Raw genomic sequence first — 18,818 nt, 5'->3', positions numbered from 1 at the left:
TCTTGTTTCAAACTTTCAAAAATCAACAATTTCTAATGTCTTTAAGGATTTACGAATTTCTACTTTGTTTAGTCATGGAAAATTGAGCTTCAACTCAAGAAACTCAAGTAAGAAATTAATTTTCATTATGTTAATCTACTATGTAAATGTTATTCTTTCAATGTGTTATTATGTGATGTTAGTCTTTGAATGTTTTATGTTGATGTATAAAAATACATTGTTATTATATTATTCAGGTTATAGAATCCTAATACAGTTTATTCGGGTTTTTTTCGGTTATATTAGGTCCTTAATCATCTTGTACATGTTATTTGAGTTATTCGGGTAATAACCAAACCGAACCGATTAATACCCGAACCGAACCAAACCCATATTGGTTAATCGGTTCGGTTTTAGTTCATGCAATTAGCCTTATTCGATTTTCGGGTTATTTGGGTTCGGTTCGGTTCCGACCCGAATAACATCCGTAGTTTATATAATGTAAAGACTAAGGTTGCACTCAGTTGTGGAAAAACTGTCTGTGGTTTCGGTTTTCAGTTTAACCATTTAGAATTGTTGTAATGTGAAATTTGAATTAGGAACACTGGTACATAATTCTCTGAATGAGGTCGAATAAAAATCGAGGAGTTGCAGTCTCCTTCCAAGGGTTGCTAAATTTCTGTCAAAGTAGAAATCAACATAATCGACGTTTGGTAACCGATTTATAATCGATCGGAATAAAAAATATTGATAAGGAACATTGAATTCATAGTTTGAGACGTGACAACAAATAATTCGGAGTTCGTGGCTTATTGAGCGAATTAGGTAACTATGGGTGGAAAAATTGGGTAGCATGGGGATGGGTGCGTGTTTATATTTTAGGAAAATTTCGAATTAGAAAAATATGGAAAATAATAATTATTAGTTTTATAAAATTTTCTAAGTTCGTGATTTTGACAAATGGGAAATTATCATTTTCTATAAAAAATTTAGAAAATTTTTTGAACTAAATACCTTTCCAAAATTCTCATTTTTCTTTGAAATATTTTCCAGAAAATGACTTATTTTTCTATAACCAACTTTATAATTGACAGCAGGTAACTTGTTATGCGGATTTTGGTGATAACTAATAACTACATATGTGACATCTCCAATTTCACAGCCAGAAAAGACCGATTTGTTTATGCTTCGTTTTTAAAATCGGAGTAACCGTTTAAAAAATATTGATACGGAATTTGTTCCCAAAACAAAATATGACAAGAATTTATCAAAACATTTCTTAAAGAAATGTATTTTCATTATATAACAAAATCTCGGGATGTCATGTTCCGATACAGACACATAATCATAAACAGAACTTATATTTATTTACACTAATGATTTACATCTCCTTTAATCTCTGTGAAATATGTCTTCGTATTAATACATGTGATACAAAGAAAACTGAGTGGGTCAGACTTGGGAGCCTGGTGAGCATATAGGGTTTTCGACCCACAATAATATAATTATTATATTCAACCATCAAACAATCAACCCAATTACCCATCCTCATTATCTTCTTTATTTCTTAGGATTTTACCCTAAGAATTCAACTACCCGTCATTCATTCATTCCTAAGGATTGACCTAAGGAATTGGCAAAATCTATTGTTACATAAGGCGCATCTACCAACATCATCCTTTAAGCGCCTTTACCAGGATTACGTCATACACTATGAGGCGCGACTGCCAAGTTTATGACATTCTGTTTTAGGCGCATCTACCGACATTATCCTATAAGCGCATCTGCCATGATTATCCTATAAGCGCATCTGTTAGTATTATGACATTCTCTATTTGGTGCATCTACTAATAGTATTCTTAAGTACATCTGCTGGTATTATGACATTCTCTAATTGGTGCATCTACCAATATTATTCTTAAGCGCATCTGATAGTATTATGACATTCTCTAATTGGTGCATCTGCCATATCATTCTTAATCATCTTACATACCTCATCATTTTATCACATACCAACTATCTCATCTACCCATTTTCTACCCAACATATTAGTAGATATAAAATACATATACAGTTTAACTCATTTAAAAACCATATAAAACCTCCATTCCACACTTATCTCAAATAAACAACACTATATAAACACATAGCATGTATTTCATAGCAAATACTTCATATTTATATGTTAAAAGAGAGTGACTACACTCTCACCAAAAACATATACTTAATACATTCAGACAATACTTGTATTAAAATTGTGTTTATGAAAGGGACTATACACTAACTCCAATGAACAACAACAATATATATACACGCTCTTTCAAAAAAAACAACAATATATATACACACATAACATGTATTTCAAAGCAAATACTTTATATTTATGTGTTAAAAGAAAGTAACCATACACGCATTTGATCAGAAGATGATCGGACAGCACTACGGCTTGTAGAAGTAGTATTCTTCGGTGAAACCGGAAGATATTCACAAAAACCGAGCTTTTCGCGGGCAGAGTTTCGGCTCGGGAATTTCACTTATCGTGATCTTCGGGGCTTCGGAACTTGCTTTGGAAATCGGGATTAATACCGGGGCTTCGGGATATTTCTTGCACGCAAAACAATGCAAAAATGAGAGAAAAAGGAAGAAATGAGCAAAGAAACTCGGCTGCCATCGACTTCTATTTATAAGGGCTGAAACCCCGATTTACGCTAGGCGTAATGCTCGTAGACATGTATGTTGGGCGTACATCTAGGTACGTTGGGCGTACCGGGTGGATAAGGCCGGATGAGTCACGGGTTTGGTATTATCCGATTTTATAATTAAATAAATATATTTTAATTATTTAAAAACTTCCGAAATTCATATCTTCCTCATATGAGCTCCGTTTTCGATGTTCTTTATATCCACGCGTAGGTGAGACTATGCTCTACAACTTTCATTTAGACTTTACCGGCTAATTTTGATTTATTTTTATTATATTATTATAGTAGGCCGGGACAGGAAAACTCCATTATAAATTCATAACTTGTTCATCCGACGCCCGTTTTCGTCTGTCTTTTTACCGTTGGACTACTATCGACGAGATCTTCGATTCTCGTTTAGATTATTTCGGCTAAAAACCGCTCGATCTCAAATCGAGTATTCGGACTGCATACCTATAAGTCGAAACTTAGAAAAATCATAACTTCCTCATGCGAAGTTAGATTTGGACGTTCTTTTAATGCACGCTCTCGGTTTAACGAACTCTAAGGCTTTCATTTAGATCACTAAGGCTAGATATCTCTCTAACGTAAATTCACATTTTACGTCGCGCTGTGTCGTGCCGATTCTGTCGCGAAACTTCGACAGGTCATAACTTATTCGTTATAACTCGGATCTCAATGTTCTTTATATGTACGGAATTCTTGTAACATATGCTACAACTTAGTTAAGATTATTCCTTCAAAATAATCTCCCATTAAAAAGTCATTTTTGACGCTTAACGTCTCTAAATTGACTAGTCCTGATCTACGGGCGTTACAACATCATATATTGTAATCGGATTCGCTTGACTCATTGTTATTTGCTATCCAGGTCAAGCATCTTCGATGCCAAAGTTGGAATAGATTTGAATGATAACTTTGTGAAACTTGTGTCTTGGTATGACAATAAATGGGGATATAGTTAAATTCTCTAATATTTTAACACAATTCGCCATGTGTTATAACTTATAAGTCTTATAAGATACATCTTGATGGACATTTATCTTTTTCACCTGCAGCTCATGTGTTATTGACCTGATTTACCACATGCATGATACATCTCTCAAGGCCTAAACTTTTTTTATGGATGAAGTCAATCATCGTGTCCCGGTGGTTTTATTTTGGTCATGTGTTTCTGTCTGACTTTGGAATAGCTTAGCTTTGAATAACATTTATTTAAGTTTAGGGATAACGACTTGTAAGGGTAACCAAGTATATGTTTTGTTCATATTTCGTCACTAAACTTATTTTTGTGTTCGGTATAGGTATACTATTGAACTTGTTGAAATTGTTCAAAAAATACCATTATGACCAGGTATAATGGGTTTTGCTAGTTTCATATGTTTTTTCCGGCCAACTTTTGAATTTTCTGGTCATCTTCCCCACTGCATGTTCTTGGTGTTTATGTGTGTAAATATGGGTTTCCAGAATCATCAAGAATAGTTTGAACATGAACCTATGAATTCGTATTCTTGAATGTGTTTGTCCATGAATGCGTTCTTAATTTTTTGAGTGAATCATTGGAAGAAATTAGGATAAACAACCGAATGTTTGTTTCCGTTTTGCAGAACACCAAAAAATTCAAATTTGATCGGAAAAGATGATCGAAAAATTCAAAGATGGCCAGAGAACTCATGTTTTGCTGAAAATGACTCCAAAAATTGGCAAAACCCACTATACCCGATCATAATAATTTTTTTGAACAATTTCAACAAATTTAACGATATATGGAACACAAAAATAAGTTTAGTAACTAAATGTGAACAAAACATATAGTTGGTTACCCTTACAAGTCATCATCCCTTAATTTTAATAAACCAATAGATTGTCTTCGATTTTGGAACTTGTATGTGAGATCAATTCCATAAGGTCACAAAACATCATGTCCGTCAAATATGTTAATAGCTGAATTTGTCTAGTTTTTAAATTGTTGTTGAAAAAAAAACAATTGTTTTAGACTAAACTACTGCAAATTTTCACATATTATGGATTTGATTTTCATATCGCCGCAAAAATGTTTTTATTAGTTATATTTTAGAAAAAGGTATTTATTAAAATTATTCTTATTTTAAATGAGTAAAAATATTTCATTCTTTCACTATCCCACTTAGGTCACATGAAAACGAAGTAAACTATGTTTAACATGATTAAACTAAGCAAAATGAACGAATGTATTGTGATCTCATCAATATCTCTCTAATGCTTGATCTCTAATCGAATTCTGGCCTTCTTAGAGTTTCTAAGAAGTATTTGATCGTCCTTAGTCACAAGTATCAACAACCTCCTCCTAAATTCGACCTAATATAGTTTTCATAAAATAAAAGCCACCATGGAGAGAGAGAGAGAGAGAGAGAGAGAGGTTATTAGGGGTTTTCTTTCCTTTTTTCATTTTTTAATTATTAATGTATTTAAGTAAATAAAAAAATGGAAAAGAAAATTAGGAAATAATCTTTTTAAGTACGTTTAAATTTTCTAGAGATCAAATCTGTATTGAAGTTTCAATCTTGAACTAACCATATGAAGTTTCAATCTTGAACTAACCATATGAACGAGAGGTTATTAGGGGTTTTCTTTCATTTTTTTTTTCATTTTCTTTAATTATTAAAGTATTTAAGTAAATAAAAAATGGAAATGAAAATTATGAAATAGTCTTTTTTTAAGTATGTTTAAATTTTCAAGAGGTCAAATCTGCTTGGAAGTTTTAATTTTGAAATAACATATGAATGAAAAAAATGGATTAAAAATGTATTTTTTGGATACTATAAGGACCAACTTTGCAATAATTTTTAACACCAAAGTTATTTGTGTAAATGACCAAATGCCATTGAATATTTGCAAAAATACTGGTGGGACCCCTTATTGCCCGTTGCGTCCGCACCAAATCGTTTTTCTCTTTTGAACAGGTTGACCGTTTGGGATATCAGAGCCAACAAAGCGAGTGCCAAAAGTAGCCGTTGCGCTGCATTTTATCGATTTATATCGTTTCTAAACCCTAGCCCTATTTCTACATGAGATTTGGCTTTTCAGGAAGCACTCAACCTGCTTGATAAAAATCCCACAGAAAGATCATAAATCTATCAACTTTGAGGAGTTTCTACTTGTAGAAATGGCTTCAAGAACTGCGAGCAAAGACATAATCACTCTCCGCGGATCCACAGCCATTGTCAGCGAATTTTTCGGTAAAAACTATCAGTCTCTCGTTGATGCTTTCCCTTAAAACCATGAATTTGTCTGAATTTCTTGATCCTAATAACTCTCGGTTTATGCAACCGCTTTTCAGGTTATGCAGCAAACAGGTGAGAATTGTTAGCGATTTCTCGTTTTATGGATGTAGATTTCTGTGGATTCGATTGGAAATTGCTAATTTTGATCGGTAATGTGTAGTATTCTGTACAATCGTGGTGTCTATCCGGAAGAAACTTTTGGAAGAGTGAAGAAATATGGACTTCCATTGTTGCTTTCTCAAGACGAAGGTGTTAAGACATTCATCTCAAATTTGAATAAGCAACTTTCAGGTAAACATCCAATATATCGTTGATAATACTTTTCCCCAATCTTCATACAGTTTTGGTAAGCTTTGTATTGTGTTTTGCTTATGTGATTCGCTTTTGAATCTGTATGTATTACAAAGAATGGCTGGAAGCTGGCAAGTTACAAAGGATTGTTCTTGTGATAATGAGTAAGGCCACCAATGAAGTGCTTGAGAGGTGGAATTTCAGTATAGAGACTGATGGTGAAGTTGTTGAAAAAGGGTAAGATATCTCTGAAACTTGAGTCCCTCCATTGATAGATTATCTTCATGTCAATTTAATGGTTTTTGATCTCCAGAGTTTCGAGGGAGAAGAGTGATAAAGAAATCATGAGAGAGATTCAAGCTATTATGAGACAGATTGCATCCAGCATTACATACTTGCCCTGCCTGGATGAACCATGTAAGTATAAGTGTTAACAAGTTGTTTATGGATATGTTGTATATGTATGATTAGTTTTTTGGATAATTGATTGGTTGATTATGTTTAAATTGCAGGTATCTTTGATGTGTTAGCATATACTGATACGGATGTTGCAGTGCCTTTCACTTGGACAGAGAGTGACCCTAAACTGATAGCAAATCCCCAAATGGTGAAATTGCATTCTTTTGATACTAAGGTATTTAATTCGTTTATACTTTTTCATTCTAATTTCATATGAATCTTTGTAGAGGCATAAGAAAATGTTGTTTTCATGATGCAGATACATAAGGTTGACACAATGGTGTCTTACAAGAATGATGAATGGGATGACCAGTAAAAGAAAGAAAGATAGGGATGTTTAAGAAAATTGTTGCTGTGTTTTTGTTGTTGATCCTTGAAGGTTGAATGATGTGAATCGTTTTGATTCACTTGTGTGTAGGAATGAAATATGAATCTGGAAACTTGCTTTTTCTTGAAATTGAAGAACTTGCTTGCTGCAATAAGACATTGATTTTCTTGAAAAATGTCAACACTTGTATGGGTGTGGTTTGGTTAAAATTAGACCCTAAAGTGACTTGTTTTCAAAAAAAAATCCGATAAATCCGTCTTGGTATGATTATGATATACTAAAATTTAAAAATCAATAAGACCTCAGAAAATCACAAGTTCTTGGGTTGGTTTTGCAGTAACAGATGATGCAACTGCACCTTTAAGACCTCAGAAAAATCATTAAGACCTCAGAATCAGGACCCGGCTGCCACCTCATCTTATGAATATACAGACTCACCAACAGATGATGCAACTGCACCTTTTATGATGACATTCATGTTTGGTGATGAAGAAAGAAGTTTTACTTTTTTTATGGTGTTTGAGATTGGGTCATAGTAGATTACTTCCGAATCTTTATCTTGTTTCTCCGATTCGATGCTTTTTGAGGTCCAATGGTGATCTTGTTGTTGTCTTCGATTGTGGTTGATTGAGATGTGAATATTATTTGGTTCATGGGGTTGAAGTGGGCTGTTGTGGTTTGACTTTTCTGAACAGATGCTTCCGAATTTGTTTGGATGAACAAGACGACTGCAGAACAATATCAACAAAAGCCATAAAGAAAACTTATGTACCATAGTACTCCAAACAGAATAACATCACCAATCACTTTCTTCCTTTGACAATTGTCCCATATAGTGCTTGTATTAAGAAATTCAGTAACACCCGAGAACCCCCGAACAGTAATACCACACCATTTAAAAATCTTAAAGTGAACCTCCTTGGCGAATTCACAATGCACAAAAAGATGATCCACCGATTCGACATCTTTGTTGCATAAAGTGCACATCTGATTTGATACTTGTAGCTAGAGATGGCAAAAATTGACATGACACGAAACCCGACACGAAATAAACAGGTTTGGGTAAGATAAACGAGTTGACACGACACGACACGAAAGTTAAATGGGTAAGGTTAGGGTTGAGAATTTCAACTCGAATATGACTCGAAAATGACTCGTTTATTTATATACATGTTTTTTGAATTATTTAAATAATCTAGAAAGATACAAAACCAAAACCATAAGCAAAATAAAACCTTTGAATTAAATTGTTTTGTAATGTTGAAATGACTTAACCGTCTAGATCAAGATTTCATTTCAGTTTTTCCATTCTCTCCCAAACTACCTAGTCTCTTTCACCACTCTCACATCCTGATGACCTTGTCATCCGTCTCCCCAACTTCCACTCTTTTAATTGTCATTTGAACTTGCTATGACTTCATCTATTCTGCCTCCAAACTATTAGTTTTTCCTTTCCGCCTACCCAACTCCTACTTTTTCAACATGCTCAATCTTTTAACCTCACAGGACACGACATATTTCAAGATATAGCCCTAACCCGAAACCCGACACGAACTCGACACGAAAATAAACGGGTTGACACGACACGACACGTTAATTAAATGGGTCGGGTTAGGGTCATGCACTTTCAACCCGTTTAGTGTCTCGATCCGACACGACACGACACGATTGCCACCTCTACTTGTAGCTCGCGTGCTATTAGATTGTTTACCACTGGAATTCTTCCTTGCATGAGTCTCCACACGAAACACCTAACTTTTAATGGTATTAATTTTGACCAGTAGATCTGCAACCCTTTAAAGATGATCAATTTCGAGTCTATGATACGACTCATACAGTTTACCACGTAATTACCGTTTTTTTGTCGGCATAAAACGAAAACCATATGATGAAGAATCCTTTGAGTGATTCAGGTCACCAATATTGTATAGCTGAACTGGTTCGTGGAGTTCAGACGGATTGGAAGGTGACTGTTTCCAACACCACGTAAAACCATTTGCTGATACTCGATCAGAAAGTTTACAACATTTGATCGATTCAATCTTATATAAATGGGGAAACTTTTCTTGAAATGGAACCGAACCGCACCACATGTATTTCCAGAACAAGATCTGAATATCTGATCAGTGAATGATTTTGAATATCTAGTGAGAATCGACACCTAGATTACCCAAGGATTTAACAGCCCTTTGGATGTTGCGCCACACCTCATTGGAGGTTTTTCTAGCAATGAAGTGTGCTGGTTTCTTACTCAAATTATGTAGACTTGTAATGACATTCTTTCAAAGGCTTCCTTTTTCTTTTATCAGACGCCACTACCATTTGATTAAAAGTGCTAAGTTTTGTGATTTTAGAGTTGATACCCTAGACCACCGTTAGAGATAGAGATATGGGTTGTGACTTTAGACCAAGTCGATCCAATGTATCTTGCGTTTTAAATCACCACCACCCACAGGAAATTTCTTCTGATTTTTTCCAAGAGAAATTAAACATCCTCCTATTTTTTTTGTTCCTACATATCCTCCTACCAAATGAAATAGTGACATGCGTAACATTTAATGCTCATTTAATGATATTTTAATATACTAATATGACACATGTCATCGTTTAATTGGGTAGGAGGATCTTTAATTTCTCTTTTTTCAAAGAATGCTTTAAAGAGAGACATAAAGTAATTAGGCAAGCTGTATAGGACAAATTTGATTAAAGTAATGCGACCCCCAAAGGAAAGAAATTTAGCTCTCCAATCAGATAGACGAGTTCTAGCTTGTCTATGATGGGTTTCCAATGCTTTTTCAGTCCCATTTTGCCCGAACTGTACACCCAAGTACTTGAATGGAAAGGAATCTTCTACACATTCCATAATTCTAGCCATGTCTTTCAATTCAGTATCAAAGGTACTAATACCGAATAACCATGACTTATGAAAATTGACCTTTAGGCCTGATGAGATATGAAAAAATTTCAGAATTGATGATGGGTTTCTGATACTCGATTTGTCTCATTCATCTGCAAAAATAACATCATCCGCATAGAATAAGTGAGATAAGTGCGGACCATTGAAAGGAAGCTTAACCCCAAGTATCAAGGAGTTTTCTTTGGCACTCTCGACAACAATATTCAGACCCTTCATTGCAATGATAAAAAGGAACGAGGAGAGAGGATCTCCCTGACAGACCCCTCTTATTGTAGATAATTTAGTGGACGATCCATTTACTAACACGGAGGTTCTCAAGGACGATAAACAGCCCAACATCCATTGTCTCTATTTGTACCCAAAATCCATTTGGTACATGATGGAATCCAAGTATTGCCGATTAACAGAGTCGAAGGCCTTTTCAAAATCCACCTTAAGAAAATACTTTTTTTTGCTCTTTTTGGCCTATGAGTAAATCTCATTCAGGGTCCGTTGAGAATGTTTATGCCTTCGACGTATGCTGATTGCACTTCATCTACCACCGAGCCAACCACTTGCTTTATGCGAACAACAAGGAGTTTGGCTAAAATCTTGTATAGACATCCGATTAGGCTTATGGGTCGATAATCCACCAGATGGAGCGAGTATGATACTTTTGGTATTAGAGTAATAAAAGAAGAGTTACAACCGGTGGATATGGAACCCTTTCTTTCAAGGTGTTTGATGAAATTGATAATGTCCCCACAACCAAAAGCATAATACAAAATCCTTAGATTCAAAATCCCATAGAAACAATCTTACAATCAGAACACCTCCTTCAAAATCCCTTTCTTTATCCAAACAATATATTTGAATGAATTTCAGTTCCAAAAAGGTCTCACTTCAGTTTTTTACCATAACTAGCGAACCAAAGATTCCTATTAGGACCGGCTCGCCCTCTTGCTCAAGATGGTAAGGTAAACATCTCTAAAATATTCAACAACATTTGCAAACATTACACAAACAAAGTTATACATAATCATCCATGAGAAGTTACAACATCTAAGCACAAATATTCACAACATTTCAAAAAGAAACATGACAAATGTACCCAAGCCTAGCTAATACCACGATAAATCGCACCAGGGCAAAGCTCATCCATCACATCAACATTTCTGTACCCATTATATTCTCTCAAGCAAATCCACCCTCTCCTCGACAAAAAGTCACGAAAATCATCTTCCGTATAAAAAATCTTATCTTCCGTATGGACAGGCACGTGATCCGGCTCCTCAAACAAGCACACTTTGATCATCAAGCCTGAAATTTGACCGGTTATCAGATATTTGACTAATAAACAAACTCTACATGTCTTTTGTCTTTACACCTAAAAGTTGAATGTAAAAAGTCAAGGAGATTTTAGACATTTACCTTCGTCGACATGAAGGGTGTAGTTTCCTAGAGGCATATCTCTATCAAGTGTCCTCACTATGTTATCGATATCTTCCAACCAAAACCCTCGATTTGTTCTCAGTCTAAAAGCCGATTTGATGGTTTCCTTTATGGCATCCGGTGAGCCATCGATACCAATTCGCCGTGTGTAATCCCCTAACTTGACCGAAATAACCCTACCACCATAAGTGTTATTCTGATCACCTGCCAATATAACAAACTTGTAGCTCACAAAATCTTCAAGGGTAAAAATAAATATGAAAGAAAAAAAAAAGTAATAGCTGAAACCATTTCCAGGATTCTCCCTCCAATTCCATGGAGAGACTCCACTAGCTGCCATGGTATCAGCTGCAGTGATGGCAAGAGGATGACCCTCTTGATCCAACCGTCTTTCAAGATTAAGCGCACCCCTTGGATTAGCTATGACAACAGAAATAAATTGAAATTTTTCCTTTTTTAGAAAGATGTTTTGTTAATTTCTTTTCTTTTTTGGGAATAAATCTGGAATGGATAATAAGAATTTTGATTTTGTTGATGATCTAATTGAATTACCTTCTACAGGTCCAAAAGCAATGCCGGTGTCATCTACACCTGCACAAAATATATGATATAAAATATATTGACAATAAACAAAGAATCAACAAGGATTGAGATCACGGAATAACAGATCACGAAGATATAATATGAACTGATGAAGATATCGAATATCAAAACCACCCCTTCAAGTTTTCTTCGTATCACATTAACGAATCACAACACAATTGCTGTTAAGGACCTTTTTAAAGCAAAATAACCCTAATTCAGAGCTCAATTAAAGTACTGTTTTACCTTTATCAGAGAACTGCATAAACGAATCGACTTTCGAGTTTTTGTTTCTATCCCTAATAACGTCTTCAACTTCTTTATAGAACTGCATCTTACTGTTAGCTGAATACCCATTATGATTAATCCCGTTATTCTGCTCCTTGGCTTTCTTGAACTCCTTCAACAAGTTCCTCCACTTGTCCGTACACATGGTGGGAGATCGATCAAAACCCTTTTCCCTCATTTTCATTGAAATCTGATCCCATAAGTGCTTGTTTGACTTTGAAGTGTTGAAGAGTGAATCGATCTCATGGCGGAGGAGGATTAGGGTTCGAGTTTCTTCTTTGACCCAAGTCTCGGCTCGTTTCTTCACTGGTGCTGAGGTTGTAGTGGTGGTGGATTTGATAGTGTTTTCTTCGCTGCTGGTGGTGTCGCCGCCGCCCGGAGCCGCGATAATCATTTGGGTTTGGTGGTGGTGAGGTGCAGGGGTGGATTCCATCATCATGTTTGTTTCTTGTGGTGGGTAGAAATTGATCGCTTGAGGTTTTGCAGGTGAAAACATTTGGAATTCAAACTGTTTAGTGAGAGCTTCCACTCAACGCCAACAAGGGTTTATGATTAATCAAGAAAAATCCAAATTATTGGTGGGTTTACTAGTCATAAAATCAAAAGGAAACAATTTGCAGTCAATTGCATATTTATATGAAAATTTTGTTTCTTTTAGTCTATGTTTTTGCGCCAATGCCTTAAGAGAAAATCAGAAAATACTTTATTCTATTTGGGTATTGTTTCTTGTTACATTAGTGATCATGGTGTAATATCCCATTCTAAAACATTTGATCTACCGTGTTACTTGTTTTTGAAAAAAATTATAAAAATGTTTCTTGTGGTCAGCTCGTTGGGTACCGTCTAACGTCTTTCAGAAGTATGGATTTGGATTTTCGGTCAGATTTGAGTGTGAATTTGGTATCCCTCAAATTTGAAAGATTGTTTTACTCCTTAGATATCTATTTTCCATCTTTTATGTACTTATTTGAATAAATATTGATATTGTTATTGTTATTAATTAATAAATAGCTTACAACTATCACCCTTAAACTATAAGAAGGTCCGGCGCCATGACATTTCACAACTATCACCTTGAAACTACAAGAAGATATGGCCCTGACATTTTGGTAGAGATCCTATGGTGAAAATCAAAGTTATGTCCCATCAAAAAATATTGTAACAAACATCTCATAAATTCATGACAACATGATGTTTTCAATGATCACTAATAAACCGAAAATGTTACATGCATCATCGGAGATCTACTGACACTGTTATTAGGTTTGTTATGACTTGATTTGTTCTTTATTTTTTGGTGGGTTTATAAAAATAAAAACATTTGTTAGAATTTATATTAGAAACAAATTTTTATTTTTCTTTGGATATAAATATTTTCTATAAATTGTTGATCAATTTTAGAATTTATGATTAGATTTTGTTTTATTGATTTATTTTGACTTTTTTATTATTAAAATGACTTCAAGATTGCAACCAAATGTTACATTGTGTATATAAATAACTGACGACTAATTTTCTTTAATGGTAACATATAAAAATGTATTTTAAGAAAATAGGAAGATCATAACTATAGATTTGTCCCAAAATTAGGAGGCCCCATGCGACCGTACCGCCTGCACACCTTTAGGGCTACCACTGATTGTAAGATATATGTAGAACCTCACATTAACTCTCAAAAAGAGTCTTTAGAAAGAGAATAGAGACTCCAACATATATAGACACTTATTGGATTTCCCATCATAGTCGGAGGCTCGATGAGGATACCTCATTAGAGATATATTGAACCACAAGGGTGTAGAACGTCAACTTTGATACCATGTAAGACATATCTGGAGCCTCGTACTCTCCAAAAAAATATTGTGGAGAGGATACTCCAACATATATAAACACTTATTGGACTGTGTCGCATCGATGTAAGATACACTAACACAAACCTCCACATTATACCCTCACTCGCCTCTCCTTAAATTCAATATTGTTCATCTATTTCCCTTATATTCCACTTACTAGAAACCCACACAAGAAAAAAAATACATCATACTACACTCCATACAAGACCTTCCTCCTTATTTTTACCACTAAAGACCCTCCTCCACATTACCATTTTTCATGAATAGAATTGAAATAAAATAAAAAAACAAACGAAGGTAATGTTCATGAATGGACTTCCTGGGGGTCTGAGATCGAGAGTTTGTATGAGAATATGTCTGATTTTATCATGTTTTGGTGCCAGTCGGCTCCTCTGCTCGAATGTTACTTGCTTCGTGCTTTGTAGAACCCATGTCGATGAGAGTTAACCATCAAATGAATACATAAAATTACATGCTATGAGGGTTAAATAATCTTAGAATAAAGGACTTGGACCTATTGCATAGCTCTTGTCTGAGTCCAACCGTTGTAGGGTTGAGTCCTTTAGTCGAAGAATTATTTAAGCTTTGTTGCGTGTAAATATATTCATGAAGTGATTAACTGACATTGGTAAGGCTTCTTCAGCAGCTGATGGCAGAGGAGATGTGGGTGGAATCCTAAGAGAGCCTAGGAAGTATTTTGTGCGGTTGTTTCGCTGTTAAGCAGGTTTCAGGACTATTTTGTGAGTATGTCTTGGAGGACCCAATATGATTCTTGAGGAAAGTATGGATAGGTGTGGAAGGTAGTATTAGGCCCGTACTACTTGAAACACAGGATCCATACTCAAATCGAGGAGGGTTTCGTGGATTATGAGGGTTGGTCAAAAAAGATAGCATGGTTGGATACCATGATTCGCGATAGTGTTTCTATTCCTGTTAATCTTTTGGTTGTAGTTACTTAGGCATGCAGATGTATTTGGTAAGTGTTTTGAGCCCTAATGGAGTTGTAAATTTGGTTTGTTTGGTGCAGAGCTAATGAGCTTTGGTTGAAGCCTCAGAGGTTTCGCTAGAGGTTAGGTATTCGAGTCGCGGGACTCAAGAAGGGGACGATGATTATGATTTGCTTGGGTTTTGCGCAGCTGAAAGTGGATTGGAATGTTGTTATCTACGGAAAGGGTTATGACCTTTCAGTTTTTCCCGGTTCGGAGAAAGAGTGATCAGGCTCGTAACTTCCAGAGTCAGGAAGGGTAATACATGCTTATGCTGGTTTGAGTTATGATTTGGTTTCAGCACCGGTGGGTGGTAGTTCGAGCCCTAAGTGGGGGATAACTGGGATTCTCGAGTTAAGTATTTTATCCGTTGAGGGACTTTCCGGTTCGTTGTTTAGATTACAGTTTTTGGATTAGTTGGGCATATGTTGATCGATGGATCTTTTCCAAAAGCGGGTATGTTCGGTGTAACATCCCGTTATTTTCTACTTTGTAAAAGTCAACTCAAGTAAAACCCATCAAATAAAAGTCAAATTTAGTGATTTGTTATTTTAACAAAGTTAAAAATTTTATTATTTGATACATTTAAACGCTTGGTAAAGTGTTGTATAAACAAGAAGTGAAAACCCAAGAAGGACCGAGGAATCTCGCTTTTTCCTTCTTTCTTCGGATCGCAAACGACCTCCGTAGTCGTAAACCATCCGGACCGAAAACGATTTCCAACCGGAAACCATCGCATGAGCCGTAAATCGTTTGCAACCGAGAACCTCGGACCACAAACGTGCGATGTAGTAGAAAACCACCTTGGAGGGTTTCCTCCTCACATCCTTATCCTCATCGGTCTGAGTTCACAACCGAAACCCTTTTTCTTGGTTTGTGTTCTCGGCCGAGAACCGTTTACAACCGAAAACCGAAGGTATATATATGAGAAGTCCAGAATTTTCCCTCATTCTTATACTTTTGGCCGAAAACTACCCATTTTCTCTCAAAGTTCAACCGAAAACTCCCCCTCTCTCCTCAAGAATATGTGAGACTTCTCATTTCTCATCAAATCCATGCGAAATTCACTTGATTCAAATTAGAATCTTGCAAGTATCATACCTTAATCTTGTAATCAGTTCATAAACACCTTCTAATCATCATAATTTGGGCCGAAAACTCATAAAATCATTAGTTTTCACAAAGAACACGAAGAACCCGAAAAACGTCCAAACGATATTCTAAGTATTATTGTAAGTATACTTACGATAATTTAGTGTTGTTAAACACTTTAAACATCATTATAACATCTAATTTATATTTAATTTTAATATTAATATAAATTAGGATTCAGTATTGTCATGAGTTGTAACCTGGAGATCTACACGAACAGTCAAGAACTCACACATAAGGTGAGATCATACCCCTACATTTTCATGATTTTTATCTGTTTTAGGGAGGGGATACAAGTGAAACACAATATAAAATTGTGTTAATAGCTAAAATGTTTTTTTAATGTTTTTAAATTGTTATCATTATCAAAATTATAAATTTATATATGTGTAAATTATATAATTTGGATTCAGAAGAATTAAAATATGTAATTTGACCTTATTTCCTGTTTCATGTTTGGTTGTGGGCTTAGGGTAAAGTTATTTATTTGAATGTATAATTAATCACAATTATATAAATAATATATTTATATAAATATAAAATGGTTTTCAAACTGTTTAGTATTATTTAAGTACAAATAATGGATTTCATGGAACAATAGTATTACAGATTTTTACAAAATTTAATAAAGGTTTTCATTATAGTAAAACAAACATATAAACTATAATATGTATAGTTTATGAACTTTATTCATTGATTTCAAGGTTCATATTACCAAAAGGGAAACAAACATGGTACATAACAGAAAACAAATAGAGTACATTATAGGAAACAAATAGAGTAGTACATTACTGAAAACAAATATATAAACTATATTAAATATAGTTTATGAAACTTACTTACAGTGTATTTATTTCAAAGTAACTTTTCATTATTCTAGGTGTAATCATCAATATATCATTTTTGAGACAATCTTCATGTACTTTACTAAGTACCAACCAAGTCCTGAAATTATAACCAGAGTCTCATGGAGGGAGAACATGACACTTGTGTATAGATCTATACGGGATTGACAATCCCGCACCAGAGCTGCTTGCAATAAGTAAACAACTTCACATAGTTTTATAAATATTAAAACTATAATACAACATTTTACAAGTATAAGTACAAAATACTATGTCAGTACAGAGTAGGGGTGAGCATTTGGATCGGTGGACCGGATCGAACCGGTGAACCGGACCGGACCGGACCGTTTTTTTGGACCCCCGGGCCGGTTCTCGGTTCTAAGATTTATCGCCGGTCCGGTCCGGTTTTTTTCCCGGTCCGGTTCGGTTTTTACCGGGTTTAGAACCGGTTGGACGTGATTAAGATTTTTGTGACGTTTTTTAAACACACATAACTCATTCGTTTTAAGTCGGATTGACATGCGGTTTTTTCCAACATTTAGTTTACAGTTTGTAGATGAATTTAGACTATAATTTTGTTTATTTTGGTATTATATTTACCATGTTACAAGCCTTCAAAGTAGAGCTATCAAAGCTGAAAAAATTCAGCTTTTCAGCAACATTTTGTAAGCTGTGACGTTTGTTAAACACCCATAACTCATTCGTTTTAAGTCGGATTGACCTCCGATTTTTTCCAACATTTAGTTTACAGCTTGTAGATGAGTTTAGACTATAATTTTGTTTATTTTGGTATTATATTCACTGAGTTACAATCCTTCAAAGTAGAGCTATCAAAGCTGAAAAAATTCAGCTTTTTAGCAAGATTTTATAATCTGTGATGTTTTTTAAACACCCATACCTCATTCGTTTTAAGTCGGATTGACCTACGGTTTTTTTCAACATTTAGTTTACAATTTGTAGATGAATTTAGACTATAATTTTGTTTATTTTGGTATTATATTAATTGAGTTACAATCCTTCAATGTAGAGCTATCAAAGCTGAAATATTTCATCTTTTTAGTATTATTTTATACTATAATTCCTAGTCCGCGTTTAGCACTTGTGGTAGAGTTGTAAGTGAGTATTAAACTAGTTTATCGACATTGATAGTTGAAGCTTTGTTATGCACCCAATATTGGGTGATAAAGTTTACAAATCCGATAGTTGACAACGTTGATGATATAGCTTTGGGTAAAAAAATTACAATTTTTATTCTTTTTTTATACAATTATTACTTTTTATTAAATACTAACAGCATTTTCATGTGTGTTTATGTAGAGATTGCACAAGCTTTAAATATGTTACATATGAATGACAATGATATGGGGAAGAGGCCAATGAAAGATTAGATTATGAGTTTATGAAATTTGTTAGTTTGATTGATTTTAAAGTTTAAACTATGATTTTTGTTGTTACGGTAATACTTTTGTATGTTTGTCTTAAAATTATTTAACTTTTGTTGGTGAACTTGATTTATATGTTAGTTGCTTTTATTTGGAAAATTAATTTTTGGAAATTGCAAGTTATAATATTATACATCAATGTAGATTAGTTAGGCGTGAAACGGAAACATATTAATTTTGCAAGTTATAATATTATACATCAATGTAGATTACTTATTATACTCTAAGCAATTAAAGTTGTACCGATCCAAACGGGTCCAAAAACCGGAAAACCCGGACCTGGACACGGACACGGACACGACT

The 18,818-nt window shown here is 34.7% G+C and overlaps 2 protein-coding genes across 3 annotated transcripts; one reads left to right on the top strand and one right to left on the bottom strand.

The window, feature by feature from the left end:
- Positions 1–5,644: 5,644 nt before the first annotated feature.
- LOC111881587 (mitotic spindle checkpoint protein MAD2) lies at positions 5,645–7,167 on the top strand. Its single transcript, XM_023877993.3, has 7 exons — positions 5,645–5,899; positions 6,001–6,016; positions 6,105–6,235; positions 6,352–6,472; positions 6,549–6,652; positions 6,748–6,869; positions 6,954–7,167. Exons 1-7 carry the CDS (start codon positions 5,827–5,829, stop codon positions 7,008–7,010), a joined length of 624 nt encoding a protein of 207 aa, XP_023733761.1. The 5' UTR covers positions 5,645–5,826; the 3' UTR covers positions 7,011–7,167.
- Positions 7,168–10,911: 3,744 nt separating this feature from the next.
- On the bottom strand, positions 10,912–12,891 carry LOC111881549 (trihelix transcription factor GT-4). Of its 2 annotated transcripts, XM_023877939.3 has the most exons (5): positions 12,199–12,887; positions 11,923–11,961; positions 11,659–11,790; positions 11,350–11,574; positions 10,912–11,238 (listed from the first exon to the last, which is right to left on the bottom strand). In XM_023877939.3, exons 1-5 carry the CDS (start codon positions 12,734–12,736, stop codon positions 11,036–11,038), a joined length of 1,137 nt encoding a protein of 378 aa, XP_023733707.1. In that variant the 5' UTR covers positions 12,737–12,887; the 3' UTR covers positions 10,912–11,035. The 2 variants fall into 2 exon arrangements, with proteins under 2 accessions (XP_023733707.1, XP_023733708.1); XM_023877940.3 differs by lacking the exon at positions 11,659–11,790 and having other exon boundaries at positions 12,199–12,891.
- Between the last annotated feature and the right edge of the window lie 5,927 nt (positions 12,892–18,818).

Source organism: Lactuca sativa, chromosome 3 (genome assembly GCF_002870075.4).
Source record: "Lactuca sativa cultivar Salinas chromosome 3, Lsat_Salinas_v11, whole genome shotgun sequence".
Taxonomy (NCBI): domain Eukaryota; kingdom Viridiplantae; phylum Streptophyta; class Magnoliopsida; order Asterales; family Asteraceae; genus Lactuca; species Lactuca sativa.
Note: the sequence above shows the minus strand (reverse complement) of the source record. Positions and strands in the feature narration are given on the sequence as shown.